Source organism: Hemiscyllium ocellatum, chromosome 12 (assembly GCF_020745735.1).
Source record: "Hemiscyllium ocellatum isolate sHemOce1 chromosome 12, sHemOce1.pat.X.cur, whole genome shotgun sequence".
NCBI classification, from domain to species: domain Eukaryota; kingdom Metazoa; phylum Chordata; class Chondrichthyes; order Orectolobiformes; family Hemiscylliidae; genus Hemiscyllium; species Hemiscyllium ocellatum.
This window is the reverse complement of record NC_083412.1, coordinates 55,277,935-55,296,291: the sequence shown is the minus strand read 5'-3', so window position 1 is coordinate 55,296,291 and position 18,357 is coordinate 55,277,935. Positions and strand designations below refer to the sequence as shown.

Below are 18,357 nucleotides of genomic sequence, written 5' to 3'. Positions count from 1 at the left end.
TGAGGGTGATAGGCTGGAGTGGGGTGGGGCGGAGAGGTCAGGAAGAAGATTGCAGGTTAGGAAGGCGGTGCTGAGTTCGAGGGATTTGACTGAGACAAGGTGGGGGGAGGGGAAATGAGGAAACTGGAGAAATCTGAGTTCATCCCTTGTGGTTGGAAGGTTCCTAGGCAGAAGATGAGGTGCTCTTCCTCCAACCGTCGTGTTGTTATGGTCTGGCGATGGAGGACTCCAAGGACCTGCATGTCCTTGGTGGAGTGGGAGGGGGAGTTAAAGTGTTGAGCCATGGGGCGGTTGGGTTGGTTGGTGCAGGTGTTCCAGAGGTATTCTCTGAAACGCTCCGTAAGTAGGCAGCCTGTCTCCCCAATATAGAGGAGGCCACATCGGGTGCAGCGGATGCAATAGATGATGTGTGTGGAGGTGCAGGTGAATTTGTGGCGGAGATGGAAGGATCCCTTGGGGCCTTGGAGAGAAGTAAGGGAAGTGGTGTGGGCGCAAGTTTTGCATTTCTTGCGGTTGCAGGGGAAGGTGCCGGGAGTGGAGGTTGGGTTGGTGGGGGGATGTGGACCTGACGAGGGAGTCACGGAGGGAGTGGTCTTTTCGGAACGCTGATAGGGGAGGGGAGGGAAATATACCCTGGTGGGGGGGTCCGTTTGGAGGTGGCGGATGATACACTGTATATGGAGATTGGTGGGGTGGTAGGTGAGAACCAGTGGGGTTCTGTCCTGGTGGCGATTGGAGGGGCGGGGCTCAAGGGTGGAGGAGCAGGAAGTGGAGGAGATGCGGTGGAGGGCATCGTCGATCACGTCTGGGGAGAAATTGCAGTCTTTGAAGAAGGAGGCCATCTGGGCTGTACGGTATTGGAACTGGTCCTCCTGGGAGCAGATGCGGCGGAGACGAAGGAATTGGGAATTTGGGATGGCGTTTTTACAGGGGGCAGGGTGGGAGGAGGTGTAGTCTAGATAGCTGTGGGAGTCAGACGGTTTATAGTAAATGTTCGTGTTGATTCGGTCGCCAGAGATAGAAATGGAAAGGTCTGGGAAGGGGAGGGAGGAGTCTGAGACGGTCCAGGTTAATTTGAGGTCGGGTGGAGGTGTTGGTAAAGTGGATGAACTGTTCAACCCCCTCGTGAGAGCATGAGGCAGTGCCGATACAGTCATCGATGTAGCGGAGGAAAAGGTGGGGGGTGGTTCAGTGTAGCTGCGGAAGATGGACTGTTCCACATATCCTATGAAGAGGCAGGCATAGCTGGGGCCCATGCAGGTGCCCATGGCAACTCCTTTCGCTTGGAGGAAGTGGGAGGATTGGAAAGAGAAGTTGTTCAGGGTGAGGACCAGTTCAGTCAGGCGAAGGAGGGTGTCAGTAGAAGGGTACTGGTTGGTACGGCAGGAAAGGAAGCGGAGGGCTTTGAGTCCTTCGTGATGGGGGATGGAGGTGTACAGGGACTGGATGTCCATGGTGAAGATAAGGGCATTGGGGACCGGGGAAGCGAAAGTCATGGAGGAGGTGGAGGGAGTGGGTGGTATCCCGAACGTAGGTGGGGAGGTCTTGGACTAAGGGGGACAGGACCGTGTCGAGGTACGCAGAGATGAGTTTGGTGGGGCAGGAGCAGGCTGAGACAGGCCGGTGCAGTCAGGTTTGTGGATTTTGGGCAGGAGGTAGAAACGGGCGGTGCGGGGTTGTGGGACTATGAGGTTGGAGGCAGGGGATGGGCGATCCCCTGAGGTGATGAGGTTATGGATGGTCTGGAAGATGATGGTTTGGTGGTGGGAGGTGGGGTCATGGTCAAGGGGGCAGTAGGAGGAGGCGTCTGCGAGTTGGCGTTTAGCCTCAGTGGTGTAAAGGTTGGTGCGCCAAACTACTACCGCACATCCCTTGTCTGCAGGTTTGATAGTGAGGTTGGGGTTGGAGCGGAGGTAGTGGAGGGCTGCACGTTCCGAGGGTGAGGGGTTGGAGTGGGTGAGAGGGATGGTGAGGTTGAGGTGGTTAATGTCGCGGTGCCAGTTGGCTATGAAGAGATCGAGGGCAGGTAAGAAGCCAGCATGGGGCGTCCAGGTGGATGGGCTGTGTTGGAAGTGGGAGAAGGGGTCATCAGAGGGTGGGCGAGGATCTTGGTTGAAGTAGTAGGCGCGGAGGCGAAGGCGGCGGAAGAATTGTTCAATGTCTCATTGAGTGTTGAACGTAGGGGAATGAAGGTGAGGCCTCTGCTGAGGACTGATCTGTCATCCTCAGAAAGGGTTAGTTCTGGAGGGATGGCGAAAACACGGGAGGACTGGGAGCTAGGACCTGCTGTGGGGCTGGAGCTGGAAGTGGGGGCGGGGTTAGGCGTGGGCGTGGTGACGGAGACACATGCGGCAATGTGGTCGTGCAGGTTAGTGATGTCACTGGGGGTGGAAGTGGCTGTGGCGACGGCAACGACAGAAACAGTGTTATTCCCAATAGCCACAGAGGTCGCGAATCTGTCGGCGATGGTCTTCCTGGCGATCGTCTTCCACCTAGGAACCCTCCAACCACAAGGGATGAACTCAGATTTCTCCAGTTTCCTCATTTCCCCTCCCCCCAACTTGTCTCAGTCAAATCCCTCAAACTCAGCACAGCCTTCCTAACCTGCAATCTTCTTCCTGACCTCTCCGCCCCACCCCACTCCAGCCTATCACCCTCACCTTGACCTCCTTCCACCTATCGCATCTCCAACGCCCCTCCCCCAAGTCCCTCCTCCCTACCTTTTATCTTAGCCTGCTGGACACACTTTCCTCATTCCTGAAGAAGGGCTTATGCCCGAAATGTCGATTCTCCTGTTCCTTAGATGCTGCCTGACCTGCTGCGCTTTTCCAGCAACACATTTTCAGCTCTGATCTCCAGCATCTGCAGTCCTCACTTTTTCCTCGAAGATTATATAATCTTATCCCAGGGTTGTTTTCTCTTGCACATGATTGATATGCAATTTCGGTGTCACAAAATAGAGTGTCTCCTTCTGTATGATAGGCTTCATTTGACTGCTAATATTCTTCTCCAGTGTCTTAAATGCTCTGGTTGTTGCCAATTACTTACTTGCTCTGCAATCTTAGTGGCTAGATTTGAACAGGCTATGCAACTACCATTCCTTGCCAATGCCACATTAGAGAATGGGATTGGTGGGAACACAGCATGCACGAGTGAGATAGTGATCTTGACAGCATGTTGATATGTGCAGACATGAAGAGCTGAACAGCCATTTGAACAATCTTCAAATGGGTAAGTTTGCCTTTATCTGTCGCTAGGTTGACACACTTTGCATTATTTGGACAAACGTCAGACGTTGACCAGGATCTGAGATGCTCTATTACTTGTATTTATTAAGAAACCACACACGTTTGCTATCAGCTAACGTGAAACAATGTTGTCTAAGATTCGGAATAAGATCACACAATGCATGACAAAATCGGAAATGAAAGTTGGATAATTTTTAAAAAAGTTGTACAAATATGTTCAACATTAAAACAAAAAGCAAAACTTGTATGTTAAAAAAACTTAATCAAATTTGTAAATGAGCAACATGTAAATTTTAAGCAGCTTGATAAATCTTAACCAAGAAGTTGATTCTGAATTCAATATTACAGCACACATTCTATTACAGTTCTAGACTAAGAGCGCAGTGCTTGCTTTGCAGGGAATATTGAGTGTACCTTTACCTCAAACAAATGCAAGAACATTGGTTTCACCACATTTGCACAAAAACCGTTCAGACTCAAGATCGGAGAAAAAAAATTATGACTGCTGCAGCCCATAGACAGCATTGCAGGAGTTACTTGGATCATGTTGTTGATCCAACGATCCTCAGCTGCTCCAATGGCCTTCCCTCTATCACAAGGTCAAATGTAGAAATGTTCATTGATGATTGCACAAATGCTCACCAAGATTTGTGACACCCCAGATACTGCAGCAGTCCTTGTCCACATGCAGCAAGATCTGAACAATGTCCAGGTTTAGGCAAAGTATCAATCATATTTTCAAAATCTAAATTTCAGGCAATGACCATCTTCTAATCATTTTCCCTTGATTTTCAAGGCATTACCAGTATTAAATCAGCTCCTCCTATCAACATCTTGAGGGGTCATCAAAGACTAGAAACTAAAAACTGAATCCGGCACATAACAGTGGCTTCAAGAGTAGCTCAGAGGCTAGCAATATTTGCAAGTAATTCCCTGGTCTCTCTCCAAAGCCTGCTCACTACCTACAAAATAAGCCAGGAATATGATGGAATATTCTTCACCTGCCTGACAGCAACTCAGGAAATAAAAATTGACATCCTACAGGACAACGCAGCCTGCTTGACGAGCACACACCCAACTTTAATATTCACTCCCCTAACCTCTAACACTCAGTGGCAGCATCTACGAGATACACTGCAACAACTCACTCAAACTCTTGACAGCACCTTTCAAAGCTGCAATCTCCACCACCTAGAAGTACAGGGCAGCACAGGAGGACAACCGTCTGCAAGGTCCCATCCAAGCTGCACATCATCCAGAGTTTAAACAGCTTGACCATTCCTTCCCTGTTGGGTCAAAATCTTTGAATTCACTTCTCAACAGTTTTGTGAGCATTTCTACAAGTCAAGGATTGCTCATCATCTTATCTCAGATAATTAGGGATGAGGAAGAAATGCTGGCTTAGCAAATAATACCCACATCCCATGACAGAAAAGAAGCAACTAGTCAAGTACAAGGGTTGTAAATGAGAGGTGAGAGGTTGGAATAAAGTAAGATGCTTAAAGAACAAAAATTTGTCAGAGAATTAAAGAGCACATAAATAAGATCTGATCTGATGATAATCAGGCCATCCCCATAGTTCTCTGGGAGAGATATATGGTTAAATACTGTTACGAAGATGAAAGAGTGTATGTTCACTTTAAGATAGAGAGTGTTTTCTGAATTTTTAAAGTAAATTTCAAATAAGCTACAGCTGCAAAACAGAACAGCTAAGAGATGGGCTGTTCCAAAACAGATACATGCAGCAAATGGCTGTTAATTGGATACCGGAGTTTTGGTTGCTACTTTGACAACGATTAAATTTAACTAATTAATTTAAATTTATGCCCAGGATACTAAAATCCAACTGAGTTTGAATTTATTGTATTGACAACACCAGACCAATGACAGGGTATGATGTTGGGAGGTATAAAACCAGGGCATTTTGAGAATTGTTCAGAGCAACTGCTGTAGAGCTAGACAACTAACTGCCAATTTAACATTTGCTCTCAAAAGAAAATAAGAAGGCACTCTCTATCAAAAGGTACAGTTTTAAAAGCAGTAACAATAAAGATGACAACCCAGGGTGATCGGCAGACAAAGACTGAAGACAATAGAAAAGCCAGAGACTGTGGGGACTTCAGATTAAGTTAACATACTGTTTTTACTTTAAAGTTAAAGATACTCCAAAAACACAGTCTTACAAACTGCATAACTAACATTTACCTTGCATTAGATTTCGATTCACAATGTCTTAATATTGAAGCAGAGGAAACTAATCATACTTTCCACAGACAATACCCAATGAGAAGTTTTGCACAATGCGTCAAAAGCTGGGACAGTCAAAATTCGGTCTGTTAAGTCACATGAAGGCAAGAATGTGCTGCTGGAAAGACACAGCAGGCTACATTGGAGGAGTTCTGTTGGATGTGGAAAGATCCTTTGGGCTTTGGACAGAGGTGAGGGGAGGGATAGATGCAGATTTTGCACTTCCTGTGGTGGCAGGGGAAGGTGCCAGGAGTAGGGTGTAGGCTGGTGAGGGTTGTGGGTCTGATGAGGGAGTCATGGAGAAAATGGTCTCTCCGGAACGCTGCTAGGGGTGGGAAGATCAGTATGTCCCTGCTGTGGGTTCTGTTTGTAGATGGCAGAAGATGATGTAATGTATACGGAGGCTGGTGGGGTGGAGGCAAGGACCAGGGCAGTTCTATCCTTGTTGCATTTGGAGGAGTGTCCAAGGTGGAGGTGTGGGAAGTGGAGGAGATACACTGGAGGCATCGTCAACCATGTGGGAGGGAAAATTGCAATCCGTGAAGGAGGCGGCCATTTGGGATTTTCTAAGGTGGAATTGTCTTTCCAACAGCACACATTCAACTCTGATCTGTAGTCCTCATTTTCTCCAAAGTCACATGAAGACTCATGGTAAAAATTCACAACCTGACTAAATGCATCACCAAATCAAAAGATGGACAATAACAGCAGAAAATTATTGACAAGGTTCCAGAGGGGGATGAGAGATACCGAGAGAGAATGAGTCTAGCAACATCTGTCTGATGTCAAAGTGGTTCCATATCAATGGGTTTGAAACTACTTGAACTCGATGGGGAAGACAAAAGTCAGTGTTTTTTTTAAATCATGGTGATCTCCAGTATTACATGATACTTAGAATCACAGAATGGTTACAACACAGAGGTGGCCATTTGGACAGCACTACCATACCTACTGTAGGAACAACAATTACTGATTATACTGTAGCTCCTGGAAATCTGAATAAATGTCCGTTACTCAGACTGACAGTCTTCACACCTCCCTACCTTAAGGGAGAAAGGTAGGCAGATTCTAACTGGACTAATAGTGGAGAGCTTAGCAATATCTTGAATTGGTAAGCTATTCGTCAGTTCTGAAAAGTCAGTGGACTCAAAATGTTAATGCTGCCAGGCTAGAGTTTCACAAGTAATTTCTGATTTTGTTTCAGATCTTTAGCATCCACAGTTCTTAGCTTTATATTAGCTGTCCCACATGTTCTGGGTTAACTTCAGCTTCATCTATGCCACCAGACCACTCAAAATGTAAAAACCTGCAAGGAAGTGGGGTAAGCGTGTCAGTCTGCTACTAAGACTGAGACTACACAGTTTCAAGAACCCTGCCCCCACTCACTCCTAGCAAATGCACAATCTCTGGAGAACAATACGGACGAACTCAGATGACAGCTCAGCTTCCAGCGTGAACTGTGGGACTGTTGTGCACTCTGCTTCACAGAAACCTGGCTCAACTCATCCATTCCACATTGAGCACTTCAGTCTGATGGTTTTTCTATCCATCATATGGACCATGCAGCGTCCTCAGGTAAGACAAAGGGTGGAGGGGTTTGCTTTGTGATGCATGGATATTGCAACCCTGGGCAGCCACGGCTCCCCAAACTCTGAATTCCTCACCATCAAATGTCCCCCCCTTCCATCTACTACAGGAATTTACCGCTGCTATACCAATTGCTGTGTACATACCGCCATAAGCAAAGGTTGAGGAAGCTCTGGACGTGCACCAACACCATAGAGATGGAACATCCTGAGGCCCTGTTTATTGTGACTGGCTACTTCAATCAAGCCAATCGAAGGAAAGTGTTGCCCAAATATCATCAGAACATTACCTGTCCCACCTGGGACCTGAACATTTTAGACCACTGCTAAGCCACTGTGAAGGATGCCTACTGCTCCAACCCCCACCCTTGTTTCGGCCACTCCGACCACAATGCCGTGCTTCTTCTCCTGGCTGACAGGCAAAAGCTCAAGCAGGAGACCCCCGCATGGATACAAGTCCAGTGCTGGTCAGGGGAGGCAGAGGATCAACTCTGGTGCTGTCTGGAATTGGTTGACTGGGCCATGTTCAAACAGGCCACAGGCACCTTGGACGATTATGCCACCACCATCAGACTTTATCAACAAGCATGTGGAGAACTGCACACCGAGGAAGTTAATCTGGATGTTCCCAAATATGAAACCCTGGATGAGTCAGGTCTTACAGAACCTGCTAAAAACCAGGTGCGAGGCCTTCAGATCAGCAGGCCCACTCAAAATGTAAGGAATCCAAGTATGACCTTCGCAGAGCCATTAAGACAACCAAGGACCAATACCGATCCAAACTAGAGATCCAGACACTCGGCGACTATGGCAAAGAGTGAATGATATCACAGGCTCTTAAAACAGAGACAGTGCAAGATGGCAGACGATGATACATCCCTCCCAGATCATCTCAATGCCTTCTATGCTCTCTTTGAGCAGAATTTTGGCAGAGCAATAACATCTACTCAGACAAGTCCTGACGAACCAATCCCAATAGTCACTGCATCAGAGGTCAGTTTTCCTTCGTGTGAATCCAAGGAAAGTAACAGAGTAGCAGGTCGTGCACTCAGAGCACGCGCAGAACAACTGGCAGAGGTCTTCCCAGACATCTTCAACCTCTCCCTGCCTGTTTCAAGAGGGCCAACACCATCCCTGTGCTTAACAAGGCTCATGAGGCAGGTCTCAATGACTACTGCCCAATGGCCCTAACTTCGGTGGTCATGAAATGCTTTGAAAGACTGGTCATGGCATTAATCAACTCCAGCCTCCCCACTACTCTTAACGCACTCCAATTTGTCTATCGGACCAATAGATCCACATCAGATGCCATATCACTTGCCCTTCACTCCTCTCTAGAGCATCTTGACACCAAGGACAGCTGCATAAGAATCCTACTCATTGAAGGCTGAACTGTAGTCAACACTATCATCCCCTCCAGTCTAATTACTAAACTTAGTGCTCTCGGACTAAGCCCCACTCTCTGCAACTGGATCCTCAGTTTCCTGACCCACAGGCCACAATCAGTGAAGACTGGGGACAATATTTCATCGTTGAAAAACATGGTGCTGGAAAAACACAGCAAGCCAGGCAGCATCCGAGGAGCAGGAGAATCGATGTTTCGGGCATAAGCCTTTCTTCAGGAATGAGGCTGGTGTGCCAAGCGGGCTGAGATAAAAGGTTGGGGGGAGGGAATTTGGGGAGGGGAGCTGGGAATACGATAGGTGGAAGGAGGTGAGAGTGATAGACCAGAGAGGGGGTGGGGGCGGAGAGGTTGGGAAGATGATTGCAGGTCAAGAGGGTGGTGCTGAATGCGAGGGTTGGAACTGAGATATGGTGGGGGGGGTGGGGGGGAATGAGAAAGCTGGAGAAATCTACATTCATCCCGTGTGGTTGGAGGGTTCCTCGGTGGAAGATGAGGTGCGCTTCTTCCAGACGTCGTGTGGCCAGGGTCTGACGATGGAGGCGGCCAAGGGCCTGCATGTCATTGATGGAGTGGGAGGGGGAGCTAAAGTGTTCAACCACGGGGCGGTTGGGTTGGTTGGTGTGGGTGTCCCAGAGGTGTTCCCTGAAATGTTCAGCAAGTAGGCGGCCTTACTCCCCAACTTTCTCCCAGACAATATTTCATCCTAATGAACACTCAACACTGGAGCCCCCCAGGGTGCATACTCAGCCCCATACTGTACTCACTGTATACTCATGACTCTGTTGACAAATACCAGACTAATGCCATTTACAAGTTCGCTGATGACACCACCACAGTCGGTTGAATCTCAGATGGCATGAATGGGTGAGCATGTGGGTACGCAAGCAGGTAAGCCTGCCGGTGCAATGTAATGTGCAGCCTAACAACATAAAATTAATCTCTTGTATTAAACTAAGATAAGAGAGGAAAGGACAGAATGAATGCAGATACATTTTAGGACCAAAACTGAAATCCAACTTTTCTTTGGAATTTGAATTAAATGTGAAGACAACTCCTGTAAAGGATTTGAAATAGAAAGATAGTTATTTATCTTAATCAACAGTATGAGCAGGAAAATCACAATATTTCACTGAGCAATGTATATAGATCACATCAATACAACATCACCAATAAGGAGCCAGTCATGAAAATTTGCAATTGTTTTGTGTTTTCAAATTATATATATATATATATAAAATCCATAAAGTTCAGAAGCCCTTGGATACTAAATTTTGACAAAACAAATGAAGGTTTTAAATGTCACTTCATTGGAAGAAGAAAAAATCTGGCTATTGCTAACTTTCTCATTACAGTTATGAGAGAGAAAGCCTTCATATATGGAAAAGTTGGACTTTACTACACGGACCAGATTTGTGCTAACTGGTTTTCAGCAGAGCCAGAATCTTCAATAATTTAAAAGGCAAAAGGTCCATGACGTCAAGATCCAAAATTACTTATATTACATAAATAGACCAAAAATTGCTTAAAAGGAATAATATAAATATGAAAATGAAATCCATCTGGAGTCAGCTGTAGTTTCCTTTTATTTTTGCTTTCCATTCTTTACCAGATCATTAAGACATAATGAATGAAAATGAAATGCAGGTTGATGGATAGTGCTACACAGTTATGAGGTTTGTAAGATTATTTTTAGACTGCACCTTCAACTTTAAAGGGCTTGACTGAATAAAGTGATCACTTTAAACGTAACCCAACTTGTGATCGAGACATAAAAACACCGTGGGTAGAGAACAGAGACAAAAACAGGCATAAAATGCTTCCCAAATTCCTTTGGAAAATACTGCTTCAATGAGAAGCCAGCATTTTAAGCACCTGTGGTTAGAAGTCAACAATGGAATCGCCATAGCAACTTGGCGGTGATGAGCAGCAAAACAGCTCAAAAGCAATGTGAATAGATTTATTACAGGAGACCACTTTGGTGTGATGAGTTCCCAGCTAATGGAAACTGCAATTAATCCACAAATTGTGCCCAAGGGTATTTAGTAACACTCTTTACAGTAGAACTTAAGATTTGAGGGGACATGCCAATATGAATTACAACTTATAATTTAAATTATATGTTAAAATTATTTGCCACATGCCAAAGAAAGTTGAACATTTGATCCATTTATTGCAAGACTAATATTAGTGAGACTATGTTGTAGATTCTTTACATTTCACAAAAAGTGTTATCATAGCTCCTGCTCATACAAAGCACAAAAGGCCAAAACATAAAAATATTTTAAAAACCAGGCAAAATAAAAAACAGAACACATTAAAATAAATTGTTTAAGAATAAGGGTGTTGAGACCAACATTGGTGTTATTACATCACCATCCATCTTATAACAAGCTGACCACGTCCTTAATATCTAATAAATGAATGCATAAAGATAGTATTCTTTTAGCATGAATGGTTAGGCACACTTGCTCTCAAAACAGAAAAGGTTTTAAAATTTTCATGCATTACAGAAGACCCACACAGTAATTGTAGTAATACTGAAAAGCAAATTAAAGTTAGAAAATATATGGATAAATTTAAAATGAACTAAAAATTTCAACAATAGATGCTGTAAAAGCAAGTTGTCCAAAATATAACTATGTATTCGTTACATTATATGAATAAAATAATATGTAAAGGATCACAGCAAACAAAGAGCATGTAATACATATGCATGTATGCTTTTCAGAAGTCAATTTTTTCAAACTATCAAGCTTGAATTCCATAGTGCAGTTGATTAAGTTGTTTATATCCAAAACACTAGAATTAAGGGAAGGTTAAGTGCCTAAAAAGTAAACAATTTATTTTCTTCCTCCTAAATTATATGTAACTGGGAGGTGTAGTTGCATTGAATGAGGTTGTAAATCACTTCATTGTAAGTATATCTGTCCTGTTTCAGGACCTTAAGTCATATAGAGGCCCGGGGAAGGGTTACAAAATGGTTCTGACGATCTAGCTCTCTAAAAAGGCAAACACACAGCTTTATAACTCATTGCATTAATTTGAACCGATTCTATTTCTTGGCTCATATCCTTAACCCTGAAAATAGAAAATCTAACAGAACTTGCGAAGAATCAGCCATGAATATAATAAGCCATTAACCAAAAAACTCAAAACATAAACGACAAAATTGCACGATGAAAATATAATATATTGCAATAAATCATACGCAAAATATCTTCAACGTTAAATCAAATTAGTTCCAATTATTTGCATATAGACTGAAGTATATTACTGTTAACATGCAACAGTTTCAAAATCATCTTCCATTTAGAAGACAGATACTCATTCAATAATTTGTAATTACAAACTTGACTTGATAACAGAAGTATGTGAGACACTTACCGAGCTGCTGCAGTATATTTGCTTTCACTTGTGCAGAAAGATTCTCTGTTTGCAAAAGTTGTTCATAGGCTTCCTTTGCAGCACGATACTTTCTCTACAGTTCAAGGGTGGAGGAGAAAAGAAAAACTGTCTAAAGTTTAATTAAAACAACCTTAAAATAGTCTTGGCACCTAAAATTTTACAGCCTTTTTCTTGAAGCAGGAACTACACGTAAACAGGAGTGAAAGATGGTTTCTCAATGCTGTCACAAAGAGACCAAGGAAATGACAATTGCAGAGACTAGAAAACCAGGTCCAACTGAAAACATGGAATAAGGGGGAGGGGACTCTTGTGTGCAAAACAGGATTTCACAATATATTTAGAAGCCACTTTGTCCGGTGTGTAGTTCAAGATAGGAATCATTAGTGAAAAGATAAATACAACAAAAACAGATTTATACAATTCCTACCCAAATAAAACTGGTTTGCAATAGTTAGGTTTCTCTTCTGATCATTTAATTGATCTTTAACAGGAACATTTCAGAGACAAACAAGTCCACAGCTCCTCTAATTTAACAGCATTATTTTCACCCAATATGATGTATAATGAAGTGATGGAATGGAGTAATGCCAGACAAAGGTAACATCTTTTAAAAGGAGGAAAGAGGAGATAAAAATGATAGCTCAATATCACTGACTACATCGCCAATTTTAAAATGAAGGCACAAATCACCAATTAAACACTTCATTGAAGATAAACAAGTGTGTGCAATAAATGAATAGCTGTCCTTGGTTTCCAAGCCTTTACTTCATTTTATTGGATCTCACGCAACTAGCATTCGCATATGACCAATCACCAATGGATAACATATTTCACCTCCGCCTTTTGAAGGGAATTTTCCCAGCCTTTGGGATCCATGGGGCAAAAGTATGGTTAAAGGTTCAGATCAGTACCTTATCATGGGAATCTTGGTTGCCACAGAGCAATGGGAGGAAGCCAATTAAAGCATTTATTGGGTTGGGGGTGGGGGGGAGAAAGAGAAGAGTGAGAGAGATTTTGTGCCCACAATGGCTATTAACCAATGACAGATAAATCTCAAGCATCATTGAGAATACAGCAACTTAAAAGGATCCTAAATTATTATAGACAACCCATATGCATTTCCTATTACAAAATTCGAAAAATAGCAAGCCTGAAGGAAGACAATGGTACAATGCCAGAATCAATCTTCAAATCAATCACAGGTAGACAGGGTAGTGAAAAGGTAATTTGGAAGGCTTGTCTTTATTAGTTATTCTATTGAGTACAGGGATTGGGAGGTTATGTTGCAGCTGGAGAGGATATTGATCAGGCCACTTTAGGAACACTGCCTTCAATCTGGTCTCCCTGTCACAGGAAAGATCTTGTGAAACTTGAAAGGACTGAGAAAAGATTTACAAGGATGCTGTCAGGGTTGGAAGGTTTCAGCTATGGAAAAAGGCCGAATAGGCTGGGGCTGTTTTCCCTGAAGTGTCAGAGGTTGAGGGGCAAACTTAGAGAAGTTTATAAAATGATAACGGGCACAAAGAAGCAGAATAGAAAAGGTCTTTTCCTTGGGGTGGAAGAGTCCAAAACTATAGCGCACAGATTTAAGGTGAGAAGATTAAGATTTAAAAGGGACCTAAGGGGCAACTTTTTAACACAGGGGTGGTGGATGTGCAGTATGAGCTGCCAGTGCAAGTGGTAGAAGCTGGTACAATTACATTATTTAAAATGTAGCTAGGGGGATATATGAATAGGAAGGCTTTAGAGGGATATGGGCCTAATGCTAGCAAATAGGACTAGATTTATTTAGGATATTTAGTCGGCATGGACAAGTTGGGCTGAAAGGTCAGTTTCCACGTTGTACAGCTCAATGACTCTAAGTACTCACAGATATTGGGCAAAGCCTGATGCCTATCCCACGAGGTCAGATAACCTGTGTCAATTCATGTTCTAGATTCACACACAAAATGACCATTTGACCAAACTATTGCAAAACTACTGGCACTTGCACACTAGGGGGATGTCAATTTTTAAAGAGGAAGAGAAGAAAAATCACAAAAAGCAAAAGAAAGAGTCTTCTAGAGCCTAAAGCATACAACAATATTTTCAACATTATCTTGCCTACATTCAGTTCCAAATTGTAATAAGTTATTTACTCAATTAATCTTGTGTTTTTAAACAGTGAATGATATTTTCTATTATTGCAATGTAAACTAAGGGATATACATTTTAATATTATTTATTGCAAGTTTGGATTTCTTGTTCTTAAGTCAGTAACTGGTGGGTTTGTGCATGTCCTCAATGCTTAACTTTATTATGTAGCCATGGTGTTTTATTTTAAAAAGGGCTTTTGAGCCTGGTGTTGGGTGCTCAATTAATGGACTTTTGCTTCTTTTAGATCGTTTCGCAATCCATTTAAGTAATGGGGCCTGAAGAGCCTGCTCACTCAGTAGTTAGCGCTGTTGTCTCACAGCACCAGGGACCCAGGTCCAATTCCAGCCTCGCGTGACAATGCAAACTCCACACAGACATTCGCCTAGTGGCTGCGTGGGTTTCCACTCGGTGCTCAGATTTTCTCCCACAAACCAAATGTGAGCAGGTTAGCTGAATTGTCCATGCTAAATTGCACATAGATTTCAGAGATGTGTAGGGTAGGTGCATTAGTCAGGGTAAATGTAGAGAGTTATAGGGTAGGGGAATGGGTTTGAGTGGGTTTACTTTTTGGAGGGTCGGTGTAGACTTGTAGGGCTAAATGGCCTGCTTCCAGACTGCAGGGATTTTATGATATTCCACTGGAGGGAAATATTCATAGTTTAAAGAGAATGAGATTATTTTGGTTATACTTTACATTCTGGGCAGTCATAGCGTCTTAGTCCTGTAAAGTTCTTGGGAGTAGAACGGCTGTATAGAGCAGTGCTCCTAAGAATGGAAGGATGCATCATGAATTAGGTTACCTTTCCGTAATCTGGAGTATTAGTCCCAGAACAGGAATGTTGGGATAAACCCCATTGTAGTTACTTAAAACGGAGTACATTTAAATAGCTGAATAATCATTCTATGAAGAAGCTATCTGCAGTTCAAATCTGAAAATTGAATTTGCAAATTACTTAAACTGACTGATACAGGACTCAAGTGCAAATTGCTTCCATTCAATTTATACATGAGTATTTTGTACTGAGAATACTCATTTACTATGTGAATACATTTTTATGAATTTGTATTACAACCAGGTGGATTGATCTATTCTATTTGAACTTGTTATTTTGTTAATAACTTTCACTTACATTGTTAAAGTAAAATCTACAACACTGCCAGAGACCACTTTGTTCAAACTAAAACAAAGCCAAAATCAAAATATGACTTATCAAACCAGATTCCTGAACGGGATCTGACTTGTCTGGTAATAAAATTCAGTTGGGATCATAATACCATATATATGCAGATATACTGCTTTATTCGATACATGAAACTATGAAGTCATTGAAATGTGAAACATGTTCCTATTAGATTCAAATATATAAATATTAACAGTATTGAAAAATTAAGCAGATTTCTCCAAGTGCGAATAAAGTCTGGAAATGTCTTTGGCATGAACATGCAGGAATATACCAATTATTTTTCAAGATTATTGTGACTATTTATTGAGTGTGATCTTGTAAAACGTGGTAAAGGCACTCAAAGTAAGCTTTTATCGTGACATAACTTAATTAAAAAGGGAGAAAATATCAACTAAAATGGAAGCAAATGTAACAGTGAACTAAACAGCTGATTTCATTTCCAGCAACCACAACTTTGTTTGTATTGGAAACTTAAGCCTTTTGAAGTAATTGGATTATCAAAAGGAAGAGCGCTGGTCAACACTCATTTCCAGACTTTATTGCCTGATGTAGCACCATTATGCACCTAGAGCTAGACAGTGTAATGAGGAAGCTATGCAAATGCCATGAAGTTGCCATCTGTTGAATGATGGCCTCTACTTTTCCCCACGGGTGCCAGTTAATGTTGTTTCCTGATAAAATGGAGTTTCAGCCAACGAAACACAGAAAAGTGAACTTGGTTACAAATTGCAATTAAGACATCCAATCGAAAGCTTGAGAGAAGAATCATTATAGTTAGAACATTTCTACTTTGTGGTAAATATTAACTTTGCTAACTTTAGCATTTGTATGGTCATTTGAATGCATTTTTTAAAAAAAGGAGTGTAATGCTTGCAAAGAAAATAACTCAAGTGGTCAGCTTTTTGTGACATATTCGTGCGCATCTAAGTTTGGCGAGGTGACCAGTTATTTCAGTTATTTAAATTTCCAGACATAGCAAACCTTAAATTAATTAGCAAGTGATAACATTCTAACATAACTGAGACACATATATTCCTGTCAATTACCAGTATCTTGAAATAGAATTCACTTTGTTCAGTTACTGAAAATACCACAGCTTTGCAAAAGTCTTAGGAAACTTCACCAAAAGTACAAACTATGAGCCATATTACTTAGATTAGATTACTTACAGTGTGGAAACAGGCCCTTCAGCCCAACAAGTCCACACCGACCCGCCGAAGCACAACCCACCCATACCCCCACAAAATTTGCAAAGAATTCTTTCCTTGAACAAGGATTCAAAACTGTTAAAATATCTGTCTCCACAATCTGTATTCGGTCTTTCCATCCTTTTTTACCCTTTTTCCTAACAACCAAACTCACTTACCATCCCTATCCTTCCCTGCTCTACAGCCTCTACCACTTAAATCTAACTTAACTGATCAAAGAGATGCATATCTGAATCACTTACCTGGATTTCATACAAGTGAGCAACATGGAACTGAACTGCAAGGAGGGAAAGAAATAGTATGCATTGTAAATGTTTTTTTTCAGTTATACATAAAATGAACAACTTTATTCTGCATTTCAGAAATTTTATTATACTGTTAATTAGCATGACATTCAGTTGACAGTACATAACCAATATTAATCAAAGATTTTCTGAAAATTTAATAGTCACAAAAGTTCATCGATTATTTCTACAGATGACAGCATAACTCATTCAAGCAGTAAAAATTATAGAGCACTTCGAATAGTGAGATTTCCAAATGTACCAGTGGATTTCTCATGGCAGAGTGCAACAAAAGTGCCAGAGAAAATACCAGTGGGCAAAGTTACATTGGTTAACAATCAAGTATGAGTGGAATTTAAATGAAATAACCAAGTATTTCCGAGAAAAAGACATTTTGTGAAAGATTTTCTTCTCACACTGAGGCAATTCATAATACCCATGTATTCAAAACAAAAATCAACATTTATACTGCATGAGAGGAAAATACTATTCACTGCCAAGTGAGTAGCAATGATTGATAGAGACATTGCTAATCAGAGTCCAGTTATCACCCACTCTCTTGTGCAGTATAAATTTTGCTTTTCCCCTTGAATTCGCATCCTTTGACTAGATGTCTCGTTTTGCAGCAATACTCAAGTGATTTATTTCAAAATTGCCTTTCATTAATAATGCTATTTCAAATTGTTTAACAACTGCTGTGTAAAGATTGCATTTTTTATTTTGTTTTTGGTTGTATATTGTATGGAAAAAAAGACAGCTTTAAAACCAAAAACTGCCACATCTTTTTAAAGTTAATTTTAAGGCACATTTACACAGCTGTTTTATTCAATCAATGGGGCAAGTGAGGGGTGGGGGCCAGTGGAATTTACCCCATCAAAACTATATAACAGAAGTTCGCAGTTACTGTTACAATCTATTTACCTGTAATAAATAACAATTTTTGGTAAGTAAAGAAATCTGGTCTGTGTTTTCTGTTACCCAGAGTTTACTGACAGGCAAACTGGGCTTGATTTTCAGTGTGCTTCCTCAGTGAGATGTAACAGTAGGTAACAATTCTGGCTGAAACTATTTACATTTTTGTGGACATCTGTGCTATGGATTCTTTTGGTTCTGCATTAATTCAATGGCAGATTTAAGAACTTAAATTTGATTGTGTGCTTGTGTTAACAAAACAGAAAATATTAAAAGGGAGATACTGCAAGCATCTAAAGTGGAGTAAAGTTAGACATTGCTGTTAGAAGGGTTTTGTGGGAATTGAGCAAGACGACAAAAGAAACATGCATATTAACAGAAAGCACTGAGGAGCGTCACTTGGAAAAAAAATTCAGCTATGTGGGAACTGGTTGCAAGTCTGAAGGCAATACTGCATTATTTTCACAGCAAAAGCAAGTACTTTCATGTGCCACTAACTTGACAAAATATATTAAAAGCCCATTAACAAAGTGACCACGATTCAGCAAAATCAGAGAAGCTGCATGGAAAGAATACAGATAGTTCTTCTATAATGCAATGTTAGTAGTCTTGCACTGTAGAAAAATCACGATTTAGAAACAGAGCTTGAAGTGTTGACAATGTAATTGCGTTACAACCAACACGTTTAAAAGTTCACACTTCAGAAACAGTGTCCCCAATTAGTCAATCACGTTACAGTGAA

The 18,357-nt window shown here is 41.8% G+C and overlaps 1 protein-coding gene across 5 annotated transcripts in view; it reads right to left on the bottom strand.

Annotated features, from left to right (window-relative positions):
* The window catches only part of kdm6a (lysine (K)-specific demethylase 6A), a 222,964-nt gene that overhangs the window by 76,762 nt on the left and 127,845 nt on the right, over positions 1–18,357 (bottom strand). For all 5 annotated transcript variants that reach the window (XR_009645284.1, XM_060833561.1, XM_060833559.1 and 2 more), the window contains 2 exons: positions 16,662–16,696; positions 11,871–11,964 (listed from right to left, as the gene is read on the bottom strand). Coding sequence is in view for 3 of the 5 variants with exons in the window: in XM_060833561.1 (XP_060689544.1) it covers positions 11,871–11,964; positions 16,662–16,696 (129 nt within the window). In the remaining 2 variants the exon portion in view is untranslated. The remainder of the gene's footprint in view (positions 1–11,870; positions 11,965–16,661; positions 16,697–18,357) is intronic.